This window comes from Oryctolagus cuniculus, chromosome 7 (genome assembly GCF_051225735.1).
Source record: "Oryctolagus cuniculus isolate XC-2025 breed Fujian yellow rabbit chromosome 7, ASM5122573v1, whole genome shotgun sequence".
In the NCBI taxonomy this organism is placed as follows: Eukaryota; Metazoa; Chordata; class Mammalia; order Lagomorpha; family Leporidae; genus Oryctolagus; species Oryctolagus cuniculus.
Window position 1 is genome coordinate 157056386 of NC_142873.1, and position 20134 is coordinate 157076519.

The window sequence follows — 20134 nt, forward strand, 5'->3', positions numbered from 1 at the left end:
ATTAATATCCTAAGAGAGGGGGCTGGCACTGCGGCTTAGTGGGCTAAAGACCACACCTGCAGTGCCAGCATCCCATATGGGCACCAGTTCTAGTCCGGGCTTCTCCTCTTCTGATCCAGTTCTCTGCTATGGCCTGGGAAAGCAGTACAAGATGGCCTGAGTTCTTGGGCGCTTGAACCCACATGGGAGACCCAGAAGATGCTCCTGGCTCCTGGCTTCAGACAGGCCAAGCTCCAGCTATTGTGACCATTTGGGGAGTGAACCAGCAGATGGCAGACCTTTCTCTCTGTCTCTCCTTTTCTCTGTCAAATAAATAAAATAAAATCTTAAAAAAAAATCCTAAGAGAGAATGCTCCAAGCACAGAGCAGGTGTTTGATAAATTACTTCTTTATAAACACTAAGTTTATAAACTAATTCTAGAAGGTTTCTCCAACAGAAACTAATGGAAGAGCTTAGATCTTTTTGTCTGAAAAGGACAAAGAAGGTGGCCTTTACCATGAATCTATCCCTCAAGCAGCCTAGATGTAGAACTGAGGTGGAGTTTTGTAGACCTCATTACCCCAAACTTCTTATCTGAGGTAAAAAAAGACTCCAGGCCTGGCCTGAATCCATGGAGTAGCCAAGTGTTTTCCAAGTCTCTCTAGTGAGCAGAGGTGTAGGACAGAAGAAGCACGGGCTAGCAATACTCCTAGAGCATCTTCTGTGTTAAACTTGGTTCTGCAGGCCCAGAGGATGCACTCTGGGGCCAGGTACCACATGTACACGGCTCCACGCCTAGAAAGAGCTCTGATTCGGGGAAGGCTGATGTGAAAGTACTGCTTGGCTGGTTTCTCGAAGTCCCCCACTTCTCCCAAACCTGGCTCACTGCCTCCAGCAAAAGGGCAGCATGCTGCATGTCTCCTTCTCACAGACGTAGCATTTTTCACAGAAACACTCTATCCTTTTGTAATGCAGAAAAAATGTTGCCCTCAGTAAAATTTTTCCACCCCATTTTGAACACAGATTGTCAGAGCTCTGCACTAACTGGAAAGTCAGAGTGTGTCAGATCCCTTTTCTGGAAAATATGTCAAGCCTTTAAACACTGTGAAGTGATTTATATTTGACATGCAAAATCCCAACAGAAGAGTAATTCTTCTTGAGACACGGAAAGTGTTCAGAAGTTCCAATCAAGAGCATGAACAGTTTACTCCTCTCACTAACAATGGCATTTCTGTTAGCGAGAGCCAAGGTAAGACTTTACTATTTGACTCCAAGAAATTATAAACCTTTGGAACATAAACAGAAATATATTTCAAGGCTCTTTATATATTTTAAACATGTTAAATGAGACAAGTAGCTGGTGGTTTAACAAGCAATATCAGTAAATATCAAGCAAACCCAAAAAGCAGTTATTTCCTCAGATGAGCCAGATGTATGCAAGCCTCCTGTTCAAATAAAGATTTTGAAACAAGAGAACTTCAGAACACAACCACCTTGTCCTCTGACTGTAGTCAGCCTAGTGATCAGGAAAGCAGTGGCCTGCAGACTGTTACAAAGGACATGGGCTTTGACGTCAGAGACCAAGGTCTAAATCCAGATTACTGGACTTTCTAGTTGCGTGACCTTCCAGAGTTGACTTAACCCTTCTCCAAGCTTCTACCTCTGCCTCTATTAAGTCAAGATGAAGTCACCCTCCTTGCAGACTTATGAGGATTAAAATGACAAGTAGATAAAGCACCCAACTCACGGTAGAGCCCAAAAGGAGGCAACTAGCATTCCTACTACTGAATCTGTTAAAAGTTCACACGAAAGTCTAAAAGTCTCCCTTCCTAGACTTCCTAAAGGCATACTGGGAGACCAGGACCTCATCAGCCCCTCCCCAACCCCCTAAAAAAAATCCTAAACCCTGAGGAACACTAAACAGCACGCTGAAATGTCAGGTACTCAGAGACATATAAATACACAATAATCCTCATGATTATTTTATCCTTATTTTTGACTAACCATGAAGTTTTTTCCAGCCTTTTTTACTTAGTGGTTTATATTTATAACATATCTCACGACATTAAGAACTAAAAAGAATGAAACTGACATTAGTTCCAGAGTTGTCCTTTTGGGATTTTCCTTGAAGGATTTCTTTAGCTCAGAACTAATTTTTCAGGTTTCAGGTCCATGCTCATTTGGTCATAAAATCTCACTGGAGCAAAGCTGCATGAGCAGTAATAGTAATAGCTACCATCTTTGCCAAGCAACACGCCAGAAATATGTAAACTATGACAGCCATGCTGGAGGTAGGTATCATTTTATAGAAGAGGAAATTAAGGCTCAAAGGCTAACCGATTTGTCCTGAGACTCAGCTCAGTGGGAAACTCAAGGTGTTGAGGTCATGTTTGTCTGATTCCAAAACACTCACTCTTTCCATGCACAATGCTCTTCTCATAACACACGTAAGGAAAAACAATCTACTTCAAAAAGGTAAAAATTCTTTGTACGTAGAGAAGTGAGTCAATGAGACTTGAGTAGAAAAACAGATGTAATTCAAATCAAAACCACTTTCCCATTATTTGCGTAGACCAAAAATCTTTCTCTGACGTCAAAGCCCATGTCCTTTGTAACAGTCTGCAGCACTGCTTTCCTGATCACTAGGCTGACTACAGTCAGAGGACAAGGTGGTTGTGTTCTGAAGTTCTCTTGTTTCAAAATCTTTATTTGAACAGGAGGCTTGCATACATCTGGTTCATCTGAGGAAATAACTGCTTTTTGGGTTTGCTTGATATTTACTGATATTGCTTGTTAAACCACCAGCTACTTGTCTCATTTAACATGTTTAAAATATATAAAGAACCTTGAAAGACATAACGTCTTCCTTTTCCAAATCACTTTACAAATTAGAATAGGCTACAGCTTATATAGTGAGGTAGACTTTAAGAATCTGGTTCAATTCTAACCTTTAGTTTTAAAGGCAACAGAGACACCTTTTGGTCAATAAATGAAACTGCAAAGTTATAGGAATTAGATGTTAATAAGAGTAGACTGCACTAATGAGCCAGTATCTATTTAACTTTTTAGTGACTTTGTGGTCCTTTGATGTTCTAAAGCCAACATACACTTTGGCCCACTGGCCACAAAAGGAAATGTCTCCATAAAGAAAGGCAAAGTCAGGTTCTGGCCCTACTACCTGAAGTGCAGCTCAATCTGAATGGATCCTTGCGCAGTGCTGCTGTTCTTGGAAGGCTGAAAGATGCAGTTGAAAACATTTGTTGTGCCAGGGCTGGTCTTTTGCCCAGCATAGCGGGTATCAAAAGCCATCATGGAATGGGAAACCAAGTTGATAGACTTAGTTTGGTTGGAAAAACTCTCATAGAGCAGTTTGCATTTCTTGAAGTCAAATCTAAGAAGGAGAGAATAAATCAAGATGTTAAACATAACTCTTCCACTTCATAAAATCATGAAAGCTCAAGTTTACAGGAGAAACATAGATCACAAATATAATTAACTTGTATGAAGGAGATTAAATTTCTTTCTTTCTTTCTTTCTTTCTTTCTTTTTTTTTTTTTTTTTTGACAGATAGAGTTAGACAGTGAGAGAGGAGACAGAGAGAAAGGTCTTCCTTCCGTTGGTTCACCCCCGAGATGGCTGCCACAGCCGGTGCGCTGTACCAACCTGAAGCCAGGAGCCAGGTGCTTCCTCCTGGTCTCCCATGCGGGTGCAGGGCCCAAGCACTTGGGCCATCCTCCACTGCCTTCCTGGGCCACAGCAGAGAGCTGGACTGGAAAAGGAGCAGCCGGGACTAAAACCCAGTACCCATATGGGACGCCAGCACCGCAGGCAGAGGATTAACCCAGTGAGCCACGGTGCCGGCCCCAGGAGATTAACTTTCATTCTGAGATCTTGTGTTGAATTTGTTTACAGATCCCCTCAAAATGGATTCAGGGGCATGGTACCTTAGATCTTACTTTTCCAATTCAATAGAGATTGATCTTCATAGGAACTTGAGGCAGCCATATGACACATTTATTAGGTTCTTAATTCACCATCATCTAGTCTCCCTTCCCAAGTCTGAGAAGTCTGCACATTTGTGATATCCCCAGGGATCCTTTCAGAACTGCACCTGCCTGGAGATTCTCTCTAGAGTCTACCTGAGTTTCTATATAAGACCACGAAGCCCCCAAGAAACAATGAGAACACATAATATTCTCCACAGAGAAACAATTCAACTGATCCACCAACAAGAAATGAATTTAAAACTGCATACATTTAAGATTAGAGACAGCTGGGGCCAGCGCTGGGGCACAGAGGCTGAAGCTGCCACCTGTGATGCCATCTTCTCATATAGGTGCAGGTTCCAGTCTCGGCTGCTCCACTTCTAATCCATCTCCCTGTTAATGGCCTGGGAAAAGCAGCAAAGGATGGTCCAAGCACTTAGGCTCCTGCACCCATGTGGGAGACCTGGACGAAGCTCCTGGCTCCTGGCTTCAGATTGGCCCAGCTCTGGCCACTGTAGCCATTTCGGGAGTAAGCCAGCAGATTGAAGATATCCCTCTCTCTCTTTTCCTCTCTCTCTCTCTTTCTCCCCCTAATGCTGCCTTTCAAATAAAATAAAATAAATCTTTAAAAAAAAAGAGACAGCTGCAATAAGCAAATCATAATTACTGTTTCATTGTAAGAATGTACATCCAGAATTATTCCATATTAAGAAAGACTAAAGGGGCCGGCGCTGTGGCGCAGTAGGTTAATCCTCCGCCTATAGCACCAGCATCCCATATGGGGGCCGGTTCTAGTCCCGGATGCTCATCTTCCAATCCAGCTCTCTACCGTGGCCTGGGAAAGCAGTAGAAGATGACCCAAGTACTTGGTCCCCACGTGGGAGACCCGGAAGAGGCACCTGGCTCCTGGCTTCAGATTGGCTCAAATCCGGCCGTTGCGGCCATTTGGGGATTGAACCAACGGACGGAAGATCTTTCTGTTTCTCCCTCTGACTGTAACTCTACCTCTCAAACAAATAAATAAAATCTTAAAAAAGAAAAGAAAGAAAGACTAAAGGCACGGCCAACCATTAAAAATCAAATTGCGCCGGCGCCGCGGCTCAATAGGCTAATCCTCCACCTTGCGGCGCCGGCACACCGGGTTCTAGTCCCGGTCGGGGCGCCGGATTCTGTCCCGGTTGCCCCTCTTCCAGGCCAGCTCTCTGATGTGGCCCGGGAGTGCAGTGGAGGATGGCCCAAGTGCTTGGGCCCTGCACCCCATGGGAGACCAGGAGAAGCACCTGGCTCCTGGCTTCGGATCAGCGCGGTGCGCCGGCCGCAGCACACCAGCCGTGGTGGCCATTGGAGGGTGAACCAACGGCAAAAGGAAGACCTTTCTCTCTGTCTCTCTCTCACTATCCACTCTGCCTGTCAAAAAAAAAAAAAATGTAAAAAAAAAAATCAAATTTCTAGCTTGAGGCAAGTGTTCGGGTGGTGGTTAAGATGCCTCTGGGGTTCCTGCACCTGCTGGAGTGTCTGGGTTGAAGTCCCACCTCCTCTTCTGATTCTAGCTCCTGCTAATGCACTCCCTGGGAGGTCATGCTTTCATTTTCACAAGCTTGACCCTCTCATGGCAGATGTTCATGGAAAAAACAAACTAGAAGACAGAATGTTCTGGCAGGGAGATTACTAGCCTTGAAATGTTTTCAAATACTGAATCATTTTTCCAACCATCAGATCTTACGCTACTCAGAGACTCCACCTAGAAAATAAGAGTACTGGGCCGGCCTCGTGGCACGGCAGTAAAGTCGCCATCTGTGAATCCAGGATGCCGCCTCGTGGCACAGCAGGTAAAGTCGCCATCTGTGATGCCGGGATGCCGGCCTCGAGGCACAGCAGGTAAAGTCGCCATCTGTGATGCCGGGAAGCCGGCCTCGAGGCACAGCAGGTGAAGTCGCCATCTGTGATGCCGGGATGCCGGCCTCGTGGCACAGCAGGTAAAGTCGCCATCTGTGATGCCGGGAAGCTGGCCTCGTGGCACAGCAGGTAAAGTCACCATCTGTGATGCCGGGATGCCGGCCTCGAGGCACAGCAGGTAAAGTCGCCATCTGTGATGCCGGGATGCCGGCCTTGTGGCACAGCAGGTGAAGTCGCCATCTGTGATGCCAGGATGCCGCCTCGTGGCACAGCAGGTGAAGTCGCCATCTGTGATGCCGGGAAGCCGGCCTTGTGGCACAGCAGGTAAAGTTGCCATCTGTGATGCCGGGATCCCATATGAGTGCCAGTTCAAGTCCCAGCTGCTCCACTTCAGATCCAGCTCCCACTAATGCACCCGGGAAAGCAGTGGAAGGTGGCCGAAGTCCTTGGACCCTGTCAGCCACATGGGAGACCAGAAGAAGCTCTGAAGAAGCACCATGAGTGACGACAGCAACGATCAGCAGCATGACGGAGAAAGACATCAGCACTGTGTGACGTCTCTGGTGTCTGGGGGCTGTCTGTGACTGCAGCATAAGCTGACTGACCTACCTTGGTAACAGAGCAACCAATTTAATTTTTAATTAATTAATTAATTTGCTTATTTGGTTTTTGGAGAGAGACACACACACAGAAAAGGAGCTCTCATTTGCTGGTTCACTCCCCGAATGCCTACAATGGCCTCTGGAGCTAAGAACGCAATTCAGTAGGTGACAGGAACGCAGGTACTTGAGCCATCACCTGCTGTCTCCCAGAGTTCACGTTAGCAGGAAGCAAGAGTTAGGAGTAGAGTCAGGTATCAAACCCAGGCAGTCCAACACAGGATATGCTATCTTAACTGGTAGGCTGCCCTGAATTTAAACTTTCATAAAGTGTTGTGTAGAACCACCAAAAAGCACCCTGAAAGCCACATTCTGCTGTGAACCACACTGTTTTGCCCTATGCAAATGAAAATATGTGTATTTCTTGCAGTCATTATTAGCAATAAAACATGATGAAAGCCATACCTGGCCAGGGATCCAGCACTTTCCTTCCCTTTTGGATCTTTAAGTTCCAGGCTTACATTTACCATATCAATGAGGAAGCACATGCAAGTGTACACTTCTCCGCTGAGAACAGTCTGTAAAAGGAAAATGCTAATCAACACAGAGTGGATGATGTTAATCTGAAAATGGGTCAATATGTCAAGAAATCTGACTGGCTTGTTCTGCCTTCCTTTTCCAGGTGATTTTGAGGAATATATGCACAGGGTAACCATCAGCTGAGGCTATGAGAGTTACAGAAGGAGATAGGTCTCACTCACATGAATTCTTGGATCTTGTAAATCATAAGGCCGCATAAACTCCTCTATGGGCTCTCCAAGGTTGTTTTCTAGTAAGCCACGGATCAGCTTGTATTTATACAAATCCAGGGAGCAGTGGACTGAGGAGAGATTGCCATGGATAGATATGTCTGGTACAGTATGACTTATTTCTCTATGAAAAAGAACAGAGGTCATTTTGACAAACAATCACTAATTTCACATTGACACAGCTTACCTCCAAATACAACAGCCAACTATACTTTCAACCCATCTATACTTTCAACCAAGTAAATTCCAACTTCCAATGACAAAAACTTCTTTTAGCTCCAAATTTAGCAAATTGGTATGACTATCATGTTTCAACTATAAAAAGCCTCTTTTCTCTGAAAATACACATTTAGAAAATCCTCAAATCTGACATGAGCTAGCTAACTAATCTAGTATAAGGAAAATCTCATGGGACTGCAAAACAGCTTAAACTTTACAGCTGGAAAAGCAACAAAGAGGAGATGTCAAGCTCTATTTAACTCCTCACATTCAGCAGTAATTGATAAAGGAAGGAACTGATGGTTCCAACTGAGCCCAGATGGCACTTGGTAGAAACTGAATAGGTGACCCATTTCAGCTGGGCAGGCAGAAGAAAGCTGACATGCTCAGGGTCAGGGGATCAAAACCCCTCATTCCAACACTAAGGGGCTTCCTATAGCCTCCTAAGGTGACACGGGCGTCACGGATTTGACAGACACTGTGCTCGGAGTCTGAAAGGGGAGGGTTAGGATCTGAAATGGAAAAGGAATATAAACAATCACACTGTCTATACAGAGAAACCTACATACAACAGAATGTGAAAGACGAATGACGTAACCAGTAAAGGGAAACTGGACCGGATTATCAGGTGCCTACCAGGCTCCTGCCTCTGTGGTGTCAAAGCTGACAGGACACCTTGTGCTCAGCATCACCTCCTAGCTGGGCTAACAGACTATAATTATCCACATAAACACTGCTGGGAGTCGGAAAGTTTAGATAAGCAGAATAGCAGAGCTCATTTTTTTTTTTCTGGAAAGCATTGCCTCAAAAGAAAACAAAGTGTTCAATTTCTAAATACTGAAGCTCTTCTTAATACTGCTAAGCCAGTAAAACCAAATACAGCCCATGCCAACCATAACTGAACACCAGCCAGGCAGCACTTGAATAACAAGAAAGAGCGAAACACAAACATCCCAGTGAGAACAGCTACATTGTATCATTAATCCAGAGAGAAACAAAAAAAAGTGACATTAAATGACTTGTCCAAACCCGAGAACTAGGAAGGGGTGCTGCCAGAACAGGCTTAACATCACGCTGCACAGTTAGAGGGGCTGCAATGAAAATGCCCACCCCTCCACAGCCAGTCATCGCCCCCTGGAGCTGAGATGCAAAAACGCTCTTGCCTTCTCCACGATCGGTGCCCCAGACTGAAAGCGATCACCACTGGCACCAGCAGTGCCCAGTCCATGTGCCTGGGCAAGCGAGCCGGTTAAAGACACACCTGGATGTCAGCCCTGAGAGTCGGATCCTGCTGGTCTCAGGTAGCATCTAGCAATGTCCAACCCCCCCCCCCCAAGACATTTCCCAGGCACATATAGAACTCAAGACAACTGAAGCAATGCTCTGAGCCATAGAATTCCATCCCACATTCTGAGACCAACCACAGGGTCAGCTCTTCAGTCTTTCAGATTGCTTAATGGAGTCAAAACGGCAGAACTGCATCTAACAGTCACACTGATTCTGGATCAGCACACAATGGAACACATAATCCGAATGCCCACCTCTTCCATAAGACTCTGCACGCCATCACACCCCTCACCACCCAAATCCATGCTCAGTCTGCAGGCACCTGTAAACTTATCACACAATTACAACACTAACTCAAACACTAAACTAGAATCAGCTACTCACCTTCCTGTATCACCCAACAAAACACAGGCTCCTTGAAGGCAGAAGGTTTGTCTTTATTCACAGTAGCTCTGCCCTCATTTCTACCACATAGCAGGGACTCAATAAACACTTGTTACAATGATGAAGAAACAAATAAATACCTATACCCTTTCTGATTTTTTTTCTATAAAAGATTTACTTGTTTATCTGAAAGGCAGAGATACAGAGAGAGGATAGAGAGAGACATCTTCTATCCATGGGTTCATTCCCTAAATGGTTGCAACAGCAGAGCTGGGCCAGGCCGAAGCCAGGAGCCTGGAGCTTCTTTTGGGTCTCTCATGTAGGTGTAGGGACCCAAGGACTTGGGCCATCTTCCACTGCTTTCCCAGGCCATAGCAGAGAGCTGGATCAGAAGCAGCACTCATATGGGATGCCAGCACTGTAGACAGAAGCTTAACCTTCTTCGCCACAGCACCAGCCCCCTGATTCACTTTAATTTATTTTATTTATTTCAAAGACAGAGTTACACAGAGAGGTAGAGCCAGAGAGAGAGGTCTTCCATCTGCTGGTTCATTCCCCAAATGGCCACAGTGGCCAGAGCTGAACGGATCTGAAGCCAGGAGCCAGGAACTTCTTCCAGGTCTCCCACGTGGGTGCAGGGGCCCAAGCACTTGGGCCCTCTTGCACTGCTTTCCCAGGCCATAGCAGAGAGCTGGATTGGAAATGGAGCAGCTGGGACTTGAACCAGTGCCCATATGGGATGCCAGCGCTTACAACAGTTAGTAGCTGTAAAACACTCACTTGTCTAAATTCCTTTCCACCTGCAGCTTCAGCCTACAAGGCTCAGTTAAGAGGCTGCCTCCTGTCTGCCGCACAAAATAGGAGGGGAAGACGAGATCTCCACCGCTGGCCTCTGAGGGCTTGGAGTACTCCCGTGGATGTCGCTCTGCTGCAAAGATGTCCATGTCCTGCAGATCCACAACAATGCAGTCCAGCAGGCAGACGTGGTCTTCTACAAAGATCCAAGGAAAGAGAGATAATAAAGAAGAGGAGTACCAGAAAGGATTTGCCCTGAACAAAATTTTGAAGACCAAATATGTTCACTGTGTCTTTGGAAAATATGTAGAACTGCCTGCTTCCCCGTGCTATTCACTACTCAAGAAACTGGCTGTCCAGGTCTACACCATGGTACCCAGGCCTCCCCATGCAAAGCTCCTCCTCCACGCTAGGCACACACTGCTTGCCTCCTATTCTGAGACACTAACTGGGGCTAAAGAGCTTATAAAAAAAAATGATTTAACATGAAATTCCTCCCTAGAGACAATTCTACCCAAAGGTTTACAAACTTTTCCCAGGAACTAAATGCTTTTTTCAAACAAATAATACGTGTAACCATTTCCATCATCACTGATCAAACCCAAACCACCTTCATTCTCGCCTAGACCATCATAAACAATCCTCAAGATACCTACATAATTCCATCCTGGTCCTCACAAAACCACTCTCCCCACAAAATACCTGAGTAATCCTTAAAAAAATAAATGGACCATAACATTCCCTTCCTTTATGCACTTTAATGGCCATGTTTAATCCAAAATTCTTGTTGTAGAACCCTGTCAAATCCCTACAAGGGCCTGCATAAGCCTGCTGCCTGCTTTTCCAATCTCATCCCAAGCCATTCTCCCACTTGCTAAGTCCCAGGGTTTCAGATCTTTTCTCTTTCCGTGACCCTAATGCCAAGCTCTTTGCTCCTAGATGGCCTTACCAGTGACGTCATCCTCCCATCGCAATCTAATTGGGTTCTCCTTTGTCATCCTTCCCATAATAACATTTATTATAACCTATCAGTATTTATATGTTTATTTAAGTCTTTCTCATTAGCCTCTAAGGACCACCACAGCAGGAACCATGTCTTACAGCATGTTATATATACCACAGAACAAAGTATTATAATACCTGGTATGAAGTGGGCACTAAATAAGTTAGCTCTTGATGAGTTGATGAGTATGTAAAATATGTGGAAATGAGCTGATCTGGCAGAAGGAAGTAAAAAAACAGGAATAAAATAGGTTTCAGAGATTCCCTAGGGTTCTGTCATGGAATCCTAGGAATGTATGGAAACAATGTGAAAACCACTGTCTTAATCCAAGGCAATGCATCACAAGTAGGGGAATTTCAGAGACAAACAGCGAATCAGGAGAAGAAATATTGTCAGGAAAGAGATCTTTCTACAAAATATTCCTAATCATTCCTTACAGGTGTCCACCTATAGTACCGCTGGCCTTATTCCTAATCATCACAACCACTGACACACACAGCCTTTCTCGAGAAACCCACACGTGCACTCCTCCATGCTCCACCTGTGTCACAGCCGGAGTTCAATTGGCAACGTCACACAGGTTGGGAATGAGATTCCAGAGGCAGACTGCTGAAATTTACTGTCTATGTAACCTTGAGCAAGTTAAGTTATTCAATCTTTCTAAGCCTTTGGGCCTTCATCTACAAACTAGATAAAACGGATAAAGATAAAACCTTACAGGGCTGTTTTGAGGGTGACATAATGTAAATAATATGCTACAATGTGTGGCACATTGCAGATGTTCAGTAACAACTACTATGACGATGATGATCCCATTTAACCATCAACATAACTGTCAAGCGCTCTCCTGTCACCTCTAAGACGGCAGAGTGCTGCAGGGAGGTCTAACAAGACTCTCAGAGTCCAATCACACCAGCCTGACCTTCTTGGCTTGGCACATTCTGCCTCCCTCCCTAAATCCTTAGAGCAGCACCTCACTTGTTCCACACACTCCCATCCAGGGCACTTTCAAAACTTGAAAAGCCAAAATTAGGCCGTTATTTGGAAGGACTAATTGTCATCCAAGGGCACTTCAAAAAGTTCAGAGAAAATTAAAATTAAAAGATGTTTATTTAAGTGTAAAAAAAAAAAAAAGCTTTAAGGGGCCAGCACTGTGGCACAGTGGGTTAAAGCCCTGGCCTGAAGCGCCCACATCCTATATGGGCGCCAGTTCTAGTCCCGGCTGCTCCTCTTCCGGTCCAGCTCTCTGCTATGGCCTGGGAAAGCAGTAGAAGATGGCCCAAGTCCTTGGGCCCCTGCGCCCACATGGAAGACCAGAGGAGGCACCTGGCTCCTGGCTTCACATCAGCGCAGCTCCGGCCATTGTAGCCATCTAGGGAGTGAACCATCGGATGGAAGACCTCTCTCTCTCTCTCTACCTCCCTCTGTAACTTTTTCAAATAAATAAAATAAATCTTTGAAAAAAAAACAGCTTTGAAATCTGCTCAAAGTTTGTTCATAATTTGGATCTCCCATGAACTTTCTGAAGAACCCATCATATGCAGGGATTTCAAAAAATTTTTGCCTGAAAGTTACCTTTAATTCCATTTTCCATGAACTCTTTGAAATACCCTATATTTTAGGAAAGAATGCTGATAACTGGATGATTTATCTTTTTTAAATTTTATTTATTTATTTTTAAAGATTTATTTATTTATTTGAAAGGCATAGCACAGAGAGGAAGAGACAGAGACAGAGACCTTCCATCAACTGTTTTATTCTCCAAATGGCTAAAACAACCAGGTCTGGGCCAGGTCAAAGCCAGGAGCCAGGAACTCCATTCACGTCTCCCACATGGATGGTAGGTACCCAAGCACTTAATCCTTCCCAGGCCACTGGACTCTTGAGTAGGCACTCCAATACGGGATGCTGGCCACAAGTAGAAGCTTAGCCCACTGCACCACAAAGTCAGCCTTGCATTTTATTTTTTTGAAAGGCAGAGATAAGAGAGAGAAAAAGACAGAAATGAGGTCTTCCTGTTAGTTCACTCTCCAAATGCCTGCAACAGCCAGAGATGGGCCAAGCCAAAGCCAGGAGCCAGGAACTCATTGAGGTCTCCTCCATGGGTAGCAGGGACCCAACAACGTGAGCCATCACCTGCCCCCTAGCAGAAATGCTGTAATCAGGAGTGCAGCCAGGATCCAAGTCCTTGCACACAGATAGGGCAGACACCTGCCCAGGTTCATATCTGATAGTGTTTTGTTGACAGTATTTGTTACCTAATTCTCACTCATGTTTTCTAAAGGGTTCCTTTTTTATTTTTCAGAATTAGTGATCTGCAATGACAGTGGTTAAGCAGTGGCTTATAAGGACGCAGGACTTGTGATATTCTAATTATACCATCACCATCTGGTAGCAACTATCTTGATCTACGAGAAAAAAAGTTCATATAGACAATTTTAAAACTTTTAATTTACGGTGTGTCTTGTTAATTTAACCCCACTTCAGCAGTCACCCAATGCTAAATCCACACCTAACACCCGTAAGCCTGCTAAAGCAACATCAAAATCTGATTATCACTCAAGAAATGCCATCTCTTTGTTGGCATCTGCTTGGCATAATGCATCCCCGCCCCCGCCCCCCTTAGGCTCTGGAATAGTCACAGGAATTTCCCCCCCACCATCCCATAGTTCCCTGCTCGCTGTTACCTGGACTGCTGGAAACACGGCCTGCAGGCGTGGCTTGCTGCCCTCGCTGCCTGGTGGAGCTGGTGGAGGGACTGGGCACAGACTCCCTCTTCAGGCTGCCCAGACCCACGCCAGCAGGAGGGGTCATAAACAGCCCCTGGGAATGGGTTCCCTTAGGGTTCTCTGGGATGGCCGCTTTCCTCACACTGTGTTTGGGGGTACCTGTTGGGGAAGCTGAAGGCACAGATTCCTGGGAAGAAACAAACAAAAACACACTCCAGAAGGCAGCAGCTGAAAGTATAATGGTATCTTTTATAGCCCAGGAGTCCCTTCCCAGTCCCCAGGACCGTCAAAGCTCTCAGTGACACCTGTGCTCCCCTCGGCCTCACGGATTCCATAAATAAGAGGAACACAGCCGTGACATTTTCTGCCACACAATTGTATGTGCGAAGATGTTACAGGTTATTCAACACCCGTCGAGAACATCAGCAACTCTTTTGGCCCAACAGTAAATGCCGAGATGCTGTCTCAGGTGATTGAATCTGGGTTAACTCGAATCCTCTCAGCCACACGATTTAATGTGGCTTCGCTGGGGGAAGAGGTTCATTGTCCTGAGAAAGTGTATCCAGTGGCAACGGGGAAGTGGGCCACAGTGAAGCGTCTGTACTTTGTAGAGGTCTCCTCTTATGGGTTTACATTTCTTGTCTTTTCTAGGTTAACTTGGAAAACAAAGGTCTGACATTCCAATTATGGTTTTGCTCAGACATAAAAATTCAGAAGAGCCAACACAGGATAAACTAGGTTGCAAGTCTATTGAAAACATGACACTCTTTTTATACACACTACCTTCAGTTAAATGCTGTAAGGGAAAATCTGTGATTCAATAGCTGGCTATTAAATACTCCATGCTTGTTTCACTCGGGCCTCTGAGCTACACAATGCACAATGACATCTGCACTCTTGGGCTGGGACTGGGAGGACTGGAAGACTCAATCCTGCTGGTCTCCTCCTAGCACAGCCATAGGTCCTTACTCAGCTTTGGAAAGAGACGCAAGCAGTATGCTCTATCACTTATGTTGAGTTGTAATTACAGGGGACAGAAAAGGAAACCATTCTTTGGGCAATCATTTGGAAGGGAGGGGGCAAGGCAAATCACAAGGTAAAGCTATTATTTGAGCAAATCAACATTAAAGACCTTCCCTCCTGGTTAGCTGATTCAGGCTCTGGAGAGCACGGCTCTTCCATCTGTTCACCGCTACAGCTGCTCTGCAGTTGGTCTAAGTGAATCAGCTGCCGGAGGAGACTGACCCAAAGCATTTGAAAGGCTCTTGGAAATGATGGTTTAAGCACAAGTTGTAGTTGACAGAAAGAAAGGAAAACATATGCAAAAACTCAAACCTGTACTCATTAAGAAATGGATTTATGTAAAACAATTCTAAACATAAGAGTTGCCAAGCTCAAGGACAAATAATCCCTCTGAAAGCTCTCGTTTCAGGATTATTTCCTCTCCTTTAACCACTGGAATGCACGTGAGACAAATCTCCCCTGTGCGAGTACATTAAAGGGCAAATGTAAATGCAAAGGGCCCTGTGAGAGGAGGACAGGACTCTTCGCGGCGCTCAGGCCGCGGGCAGTCACGTGTGTGCATGCGAAGAGGTAAACTTCACATTCAGGTTTATCTGAACACAAGCACTGTCACATACACACTCCAAGCAGCCCTTATGGAATTCTACAGAACAATCACCAGCAAGCAACAAGGCAATTTTTCTAGGATTTTAGGATATAAAATATCATCAAGAAAGTACTACCTATTGCTAAAAATTTTCTTTATCAGGCCCATAAGAAGGACTTCTCTATAAATAGGGGGAATAACTGATAAGAAGGCTTTCCCAAGTAATGAAATATTTTAATTTTATTTCTAAGCATATGAATGTGAATTGACTGCTGAATACCATAAGGTTTTTCGGAATAATGAGGAGGCAAAAAAGCATGTGATACCTTGAAGAGAAAACAATCCTTGTATGCAATGCCACTTAAAATCAAATCCTCAAAAACAAATACAGGGAAACCATTTCATTACAATGCTACAAACTATGTGCTACTACTTGGCTTAACAAAATAGAAACACTTTTGCAAAACTGTCCTGAAGGATTCTGGCAATTCTTCAGAGGCTAACCCTAGAGTCTGCTTGTATTCCATATATAGATATCTCTAATACTGGAAATCAGTCCATTACCTTTTTAGGAAACAGGAGTAAAAACTGGTATTATTAAACCTGATCACACCTTCTGGCTTTAACTGACTTCTTCCTGAAAAATCTAGTTTGGCCTCAAAATAAAGATTTATCACAAAGGCCCGTTATTCCAACAGGAGAGCACGTGAGCACTGGCAAGGCTTCCCCCAGCACGAGGAGCCGGCAAACCTTCTCCGTCAGCAGCTGTGTCGAGGACAGCCCTATGCTCTTCCTTTCGCTAGGCTACACACTGCTGCTTGGGTCTTACTCTCTGCTGCTTCCAGGGACCATTAAGTCCAGTTCACCTGTCAGTAAGAGGACACACAGAGACCTGACCTCTGGCCCTTTGGCGCAACACCTCCACTCTGGGTCTTGAGGCATGAACACAGCATGAACACAGCATGAACACAGCTCATAGAGCTCACACACTATCTTCCTGTACGCACCACTGCTCAAATACTGCCAGTTCAGGACGTTTCAGTTAATGACAATGAGTCAACGGACAACTGAGAAAAAGAGACAGACACACAGGCAGTAATCTGAAAGAACAAGAACACCGAGATTAGGACTGACAGCAAATACTGCAGTCCCCTACTATTCCCAGAGCCTCACTGAGGTAGGTCCTTGGCAGAGTCCCGGTAAGGACTACGACTCTAGACACCAAATTTCAATTCCTGTCTTCCAACACCGAGAGACATTAACAACACCCGTTCAGACTTATTTTCTGTAGTAACCCTTGCAGTTCTTTCATCTACGTTAATCAACCACTGCTCTAACAGAGCTACAGCTACTCTGGTAAGGGTGATACATAATCCAGGAATTACCTTCGGCAGTTTATTTTTCTCAAATAAACCTAATCCCAGCTCGGAGGTGTAGACTCTTACCAGGAACCCCTAGTTTACATCAGGTTGGTGAGAAATACCCAAGAGCCAGCCTTGAGGTGGATATCTGGAGTGGGGCACTCCTGTGGGTCTGAGCCCCTAACCTACTGCTAACTCCAGGGAGGTAGCACTAGAATTAAACTCTAGGACACCCTGTTGGTATGGGAAGCATTGGCAGAATAAGACTGGTGTGGGGAAAAAACCTACATATTTGGTGTCAGCTGTGTTATGAGTACAGGAAATGGTCTCCTTTTATATGTAAAGAATTTAACACAGGGCCGTGCCGGTGCTATGGTGCAGCGGATTAAAGCCCTGGCCTGAAGCGCCGGCATCCCATATGGGCACTGGTTCTAGTCCTGGCTGCTCTGCTTCTGACCCAGCTCTCTGCTGTGGCCTGGGAAAGCAGTAGAAGATGGCCCAAGTCCTTGGGCCCCTGCACCCACATGGGAGACCCGGAAGAAGCTCCTGGCTCCTGGCTTCAGGCGCAGCTCCAGCCGTTGCAGCCATCTGCAGAGTGAACCAGCGGATGAAGACCTGTCTCTCTGTCTCTACCTCTCTCTCTAACTCTTTCAAATAAATAAAATAAATCTTTAAAAAAAAAAAAAAGAATTTAGCACAAACTGGTGTATAATAAGCATTCAACACATATCAGATATGTATTGCTATTTTTGATAGTTGCAAGGTCTTCAAGTGTTATCCGCATCTTTTCAAAGGCTCTCTCCATCCTTCTGCTATCAGCTGTTTGACTGAAAACAGACCTAACCAGATGGGAATTTCAGTAAGTGCTTTCCTGGCACGCCAAAGTGAACTTGTGCTGGATAAACACACAGACTGGAAAGCTGCTGTGGAAACCAGCAAGGAATGATGAAAACACACACCAAGCACGACAAGCCCTCATCTCTAGTTCCAGAAACATCACTGTCTCCTCAGATGAAAAAAGGTGCAAGGGGACTGACAAGACTGGCTCCCAGCTCCCCAGAGGTAAGAGTCCGTGGTTTACTGGGTGTTTCCATTTTAACTGTTTATCCTCCAAGAGTCTCTAAGTGTCTTCTCAAATGTAACATAAAATTACAACAATGCTCATCCTAATTACCTTTAAATGTTGTAAGAAATTAGTGCCAAAGTAATTTAAAGTTATAAAGCAATACAAGTATAAAATTTTATTATGAGGCTGGCGCCGCAGCTCACTAGGCTAATCCTCTGCCTGCGGCGCCGGCACACCAGGTTCTAGTCCCGGTCGGGGCACCAGATTCTGTCCCGGTTGCCCCTCTTCCAGGCCAGCTCTCTACTGCGGCCCGGGAAGGCAGTGGAGGATGGCCCAAGTGCTTGGGCCCTGTACCCGCATGGGAGACCAGGAGAAGCACCTGGCTCCTGGCTTCGGATCAGCGCGATGCGCCAGCCGCAGCGGCCACTGAAGGGTGAACCAACAGCAAAGGAAGACCTTTCTCTCTGTCTCTCTCCCTCTCACTGTCCACTCTGCCTGTCAAAAAACAAATAAATAAATAAATAAAAAGATTTTATTATGACGTTTTTAATTGTCTTTAAGTAAACTACTGGCCAAATCACAAATCATTCCTCTGAAAAAAGTCACATGGTATAAAATGCTGTTATTATAGAAAGAATACTTTATATACAGAAAGCATTATAAAGAGATAAAAGGTCAGTTCCATTTGTTGGTTTGCTAAAACAAGTTACTATATGCAGTTAGCAAGGATTATAATTTCCACCACCTTAACTTAAAAGGCTAAGGGAAATTTCAATAAAATGTAAACAAACAAACACCTTTCCAGCCACAGTCTCTGCAGCGGGAACAGCAGCTGCAGACATCACACGAGCTTTCAGTCAGTTCACGTACTGGGTGGGCTGGGAAGGGAATGGCTGTGGACTGCTCACCTTATCCTGTAAGGAAAAGGTTCCTGGAAAACCAGCAAAGAGAAACTTGTTCTTGACTTTCAACTTCCCCAAATTTGCCACAATCAGATTATTTGATCTGGAGCTTTCTGGGATAAGGAGAACAGGGGCGCCTGCTTCAATATCCAGGAGAACTCGTGAACAGCGCTGGGCTTGATCTCTCACCTGAAGAGGAAGGAAAACTGAATCAGATGACCTGACGTTCCCGAAAGCTTTGTGAAGTTATGGTACAATTAAAATCACACAGAGCACATTTTATGACCACCATAGAATTAAATTAGAAACCAATAACAAGAACATAACGGGAAATCCCCAAATATTTGGAAATTGCACACTTCTAAATAATCCACGAGTCAAAGGAGAAACCACAAGAGAAAGAGAAAAATATTTCAGTAAAATAATAAAGAAAACATATTATAATGTGTGGGATATACTGAAGGCAATGCTTAGAGAAAAAGGTACATCAATGGAGAACAGTGGAAAGTGATTCCTCTAATATCTGGAACAAGACAAGACATCCACTCTTACCACTGCTATTCAATATAGACTGGAAGTCTTAGCCAGAACACTGAAGCAAGAAAAAAAGAGTAAAAAGTATACAAATAGAAAGTCAAATCATCTCTATTTGCCTATGATATGATTCTAAACATAGAAAAACTTAATGCTCCACCAAAAGACTTTTAGCACTCATAAATAAATAAAGTTGTTGGATACAAAATCAGCATACAATAGTTAAAAGCATTTTATATACCAACAAAACTTGTTGAGAAAGAAGTCATGAAAGCAATCCCATTCATAATAGCTAGACACACACACACACAACACACACACAAAATACCTAGGAGTAAATTTAACTAAGGAAGTAAAAGATTTCTACAATGAAAATTACAAAACACTGATGAAAGAAATTGAACAGAATAGAAAAAAATGAAAAGGCAATCTATGTTCATGAATTAGAATACTATTGAAATGTCCAAACTACCCAAAGTGATTTACTGAAAAATGTATATGCTTACTTTAGAAAAGAACAAAGATGTTAAAATCAATAAGCAAAGTTTCCATCAAAAGAAACCAGAAAAAGAAAACCAAGCAAAACTTAGAAGAAAAAAAAACAAAGGCCAGAAATCAATGACAGAGAAAACAGATAAACAACTAAGAACATTTATAGAACACTGCACCCAACAACCACCAAATACACATTCTTTTCACATGTAAATGGCCCATTTACAAGACTATGCCTAGGGCATTTGGTACAGCAGGTAGTGTGCTGTTTGGAACACCCACATCCTACAAGGGAGAGCTCAGATTGAGTCCCAGCTACTCTGTTTTTGATTCGGCTTCTTGCTGGTGCACATCTTAGAAGACAGCAGATGATGGCTCACGTATTTGGGTTGCTGGTACCCACAGGAGAGACAGACAGGCTTCAGGGCCCCTGGCTTCAATCTGGCTCAGCCCTAGCTGCTGCAGGCAATCTGAGAGTAAACC

At 44.4% G+C, this 20134-nt stretch overlaps 1 protein-coding gene and 1 long non-coding RNA gene across 7 annotated transcripts in view; one reads left to right on the plus strand and one right to left on the minus strand.

Moving 5' to 3' along the window:
* VPS13D (vacuolar protein sorting 13 homolog D) overlaps positions 1–20134 on the minus strand; it is a 276465-nt gene that overhangs the window by 188720 nt on the left and 67611 nt on the right. For all 6 annotated transcript variants that reach the window (XR_016210247.1, XM_008275374.5, XM_008275375.5 and 3 more), the window contains 6 exons: positions 18632–18814; positions 13646–13874; positions 9941–10151; positions 7223–7394; positions 6927–7039; positions 3159–3371 (listed from right to left, as the gene is read on the minus strand). Coding sequence is in view for 5 of the 6 variants with exons in the window: in XM_008275374.5 (XP_008273596.4) it covers positions 3159–3371; positions 6927–7039; positions 7223–7394; positions 9941–10151; positions 13646–13874; positions 18632–18814 (1121 nt within the window). In the remaining variant the exon portion in view is untranslated. The remainder of the gene's footprint in view (positions 1–3158; positions 3372–6926; positions 7040–7222; positions 7395–9940; positions 10152–13645; positions 13875–18631; positions 18815–20134) is intronic.
* LOC149125837 (uncharacterized) lies at positions 17571–18251 on the plus strand. The gene is made up of 2 exons (XR_016210248.1): positions 17571–17719; positions 18015–18251. It is a non-coding gene; the product is annotated as an uncharacterized LOC149125837 (long non-coding RNA).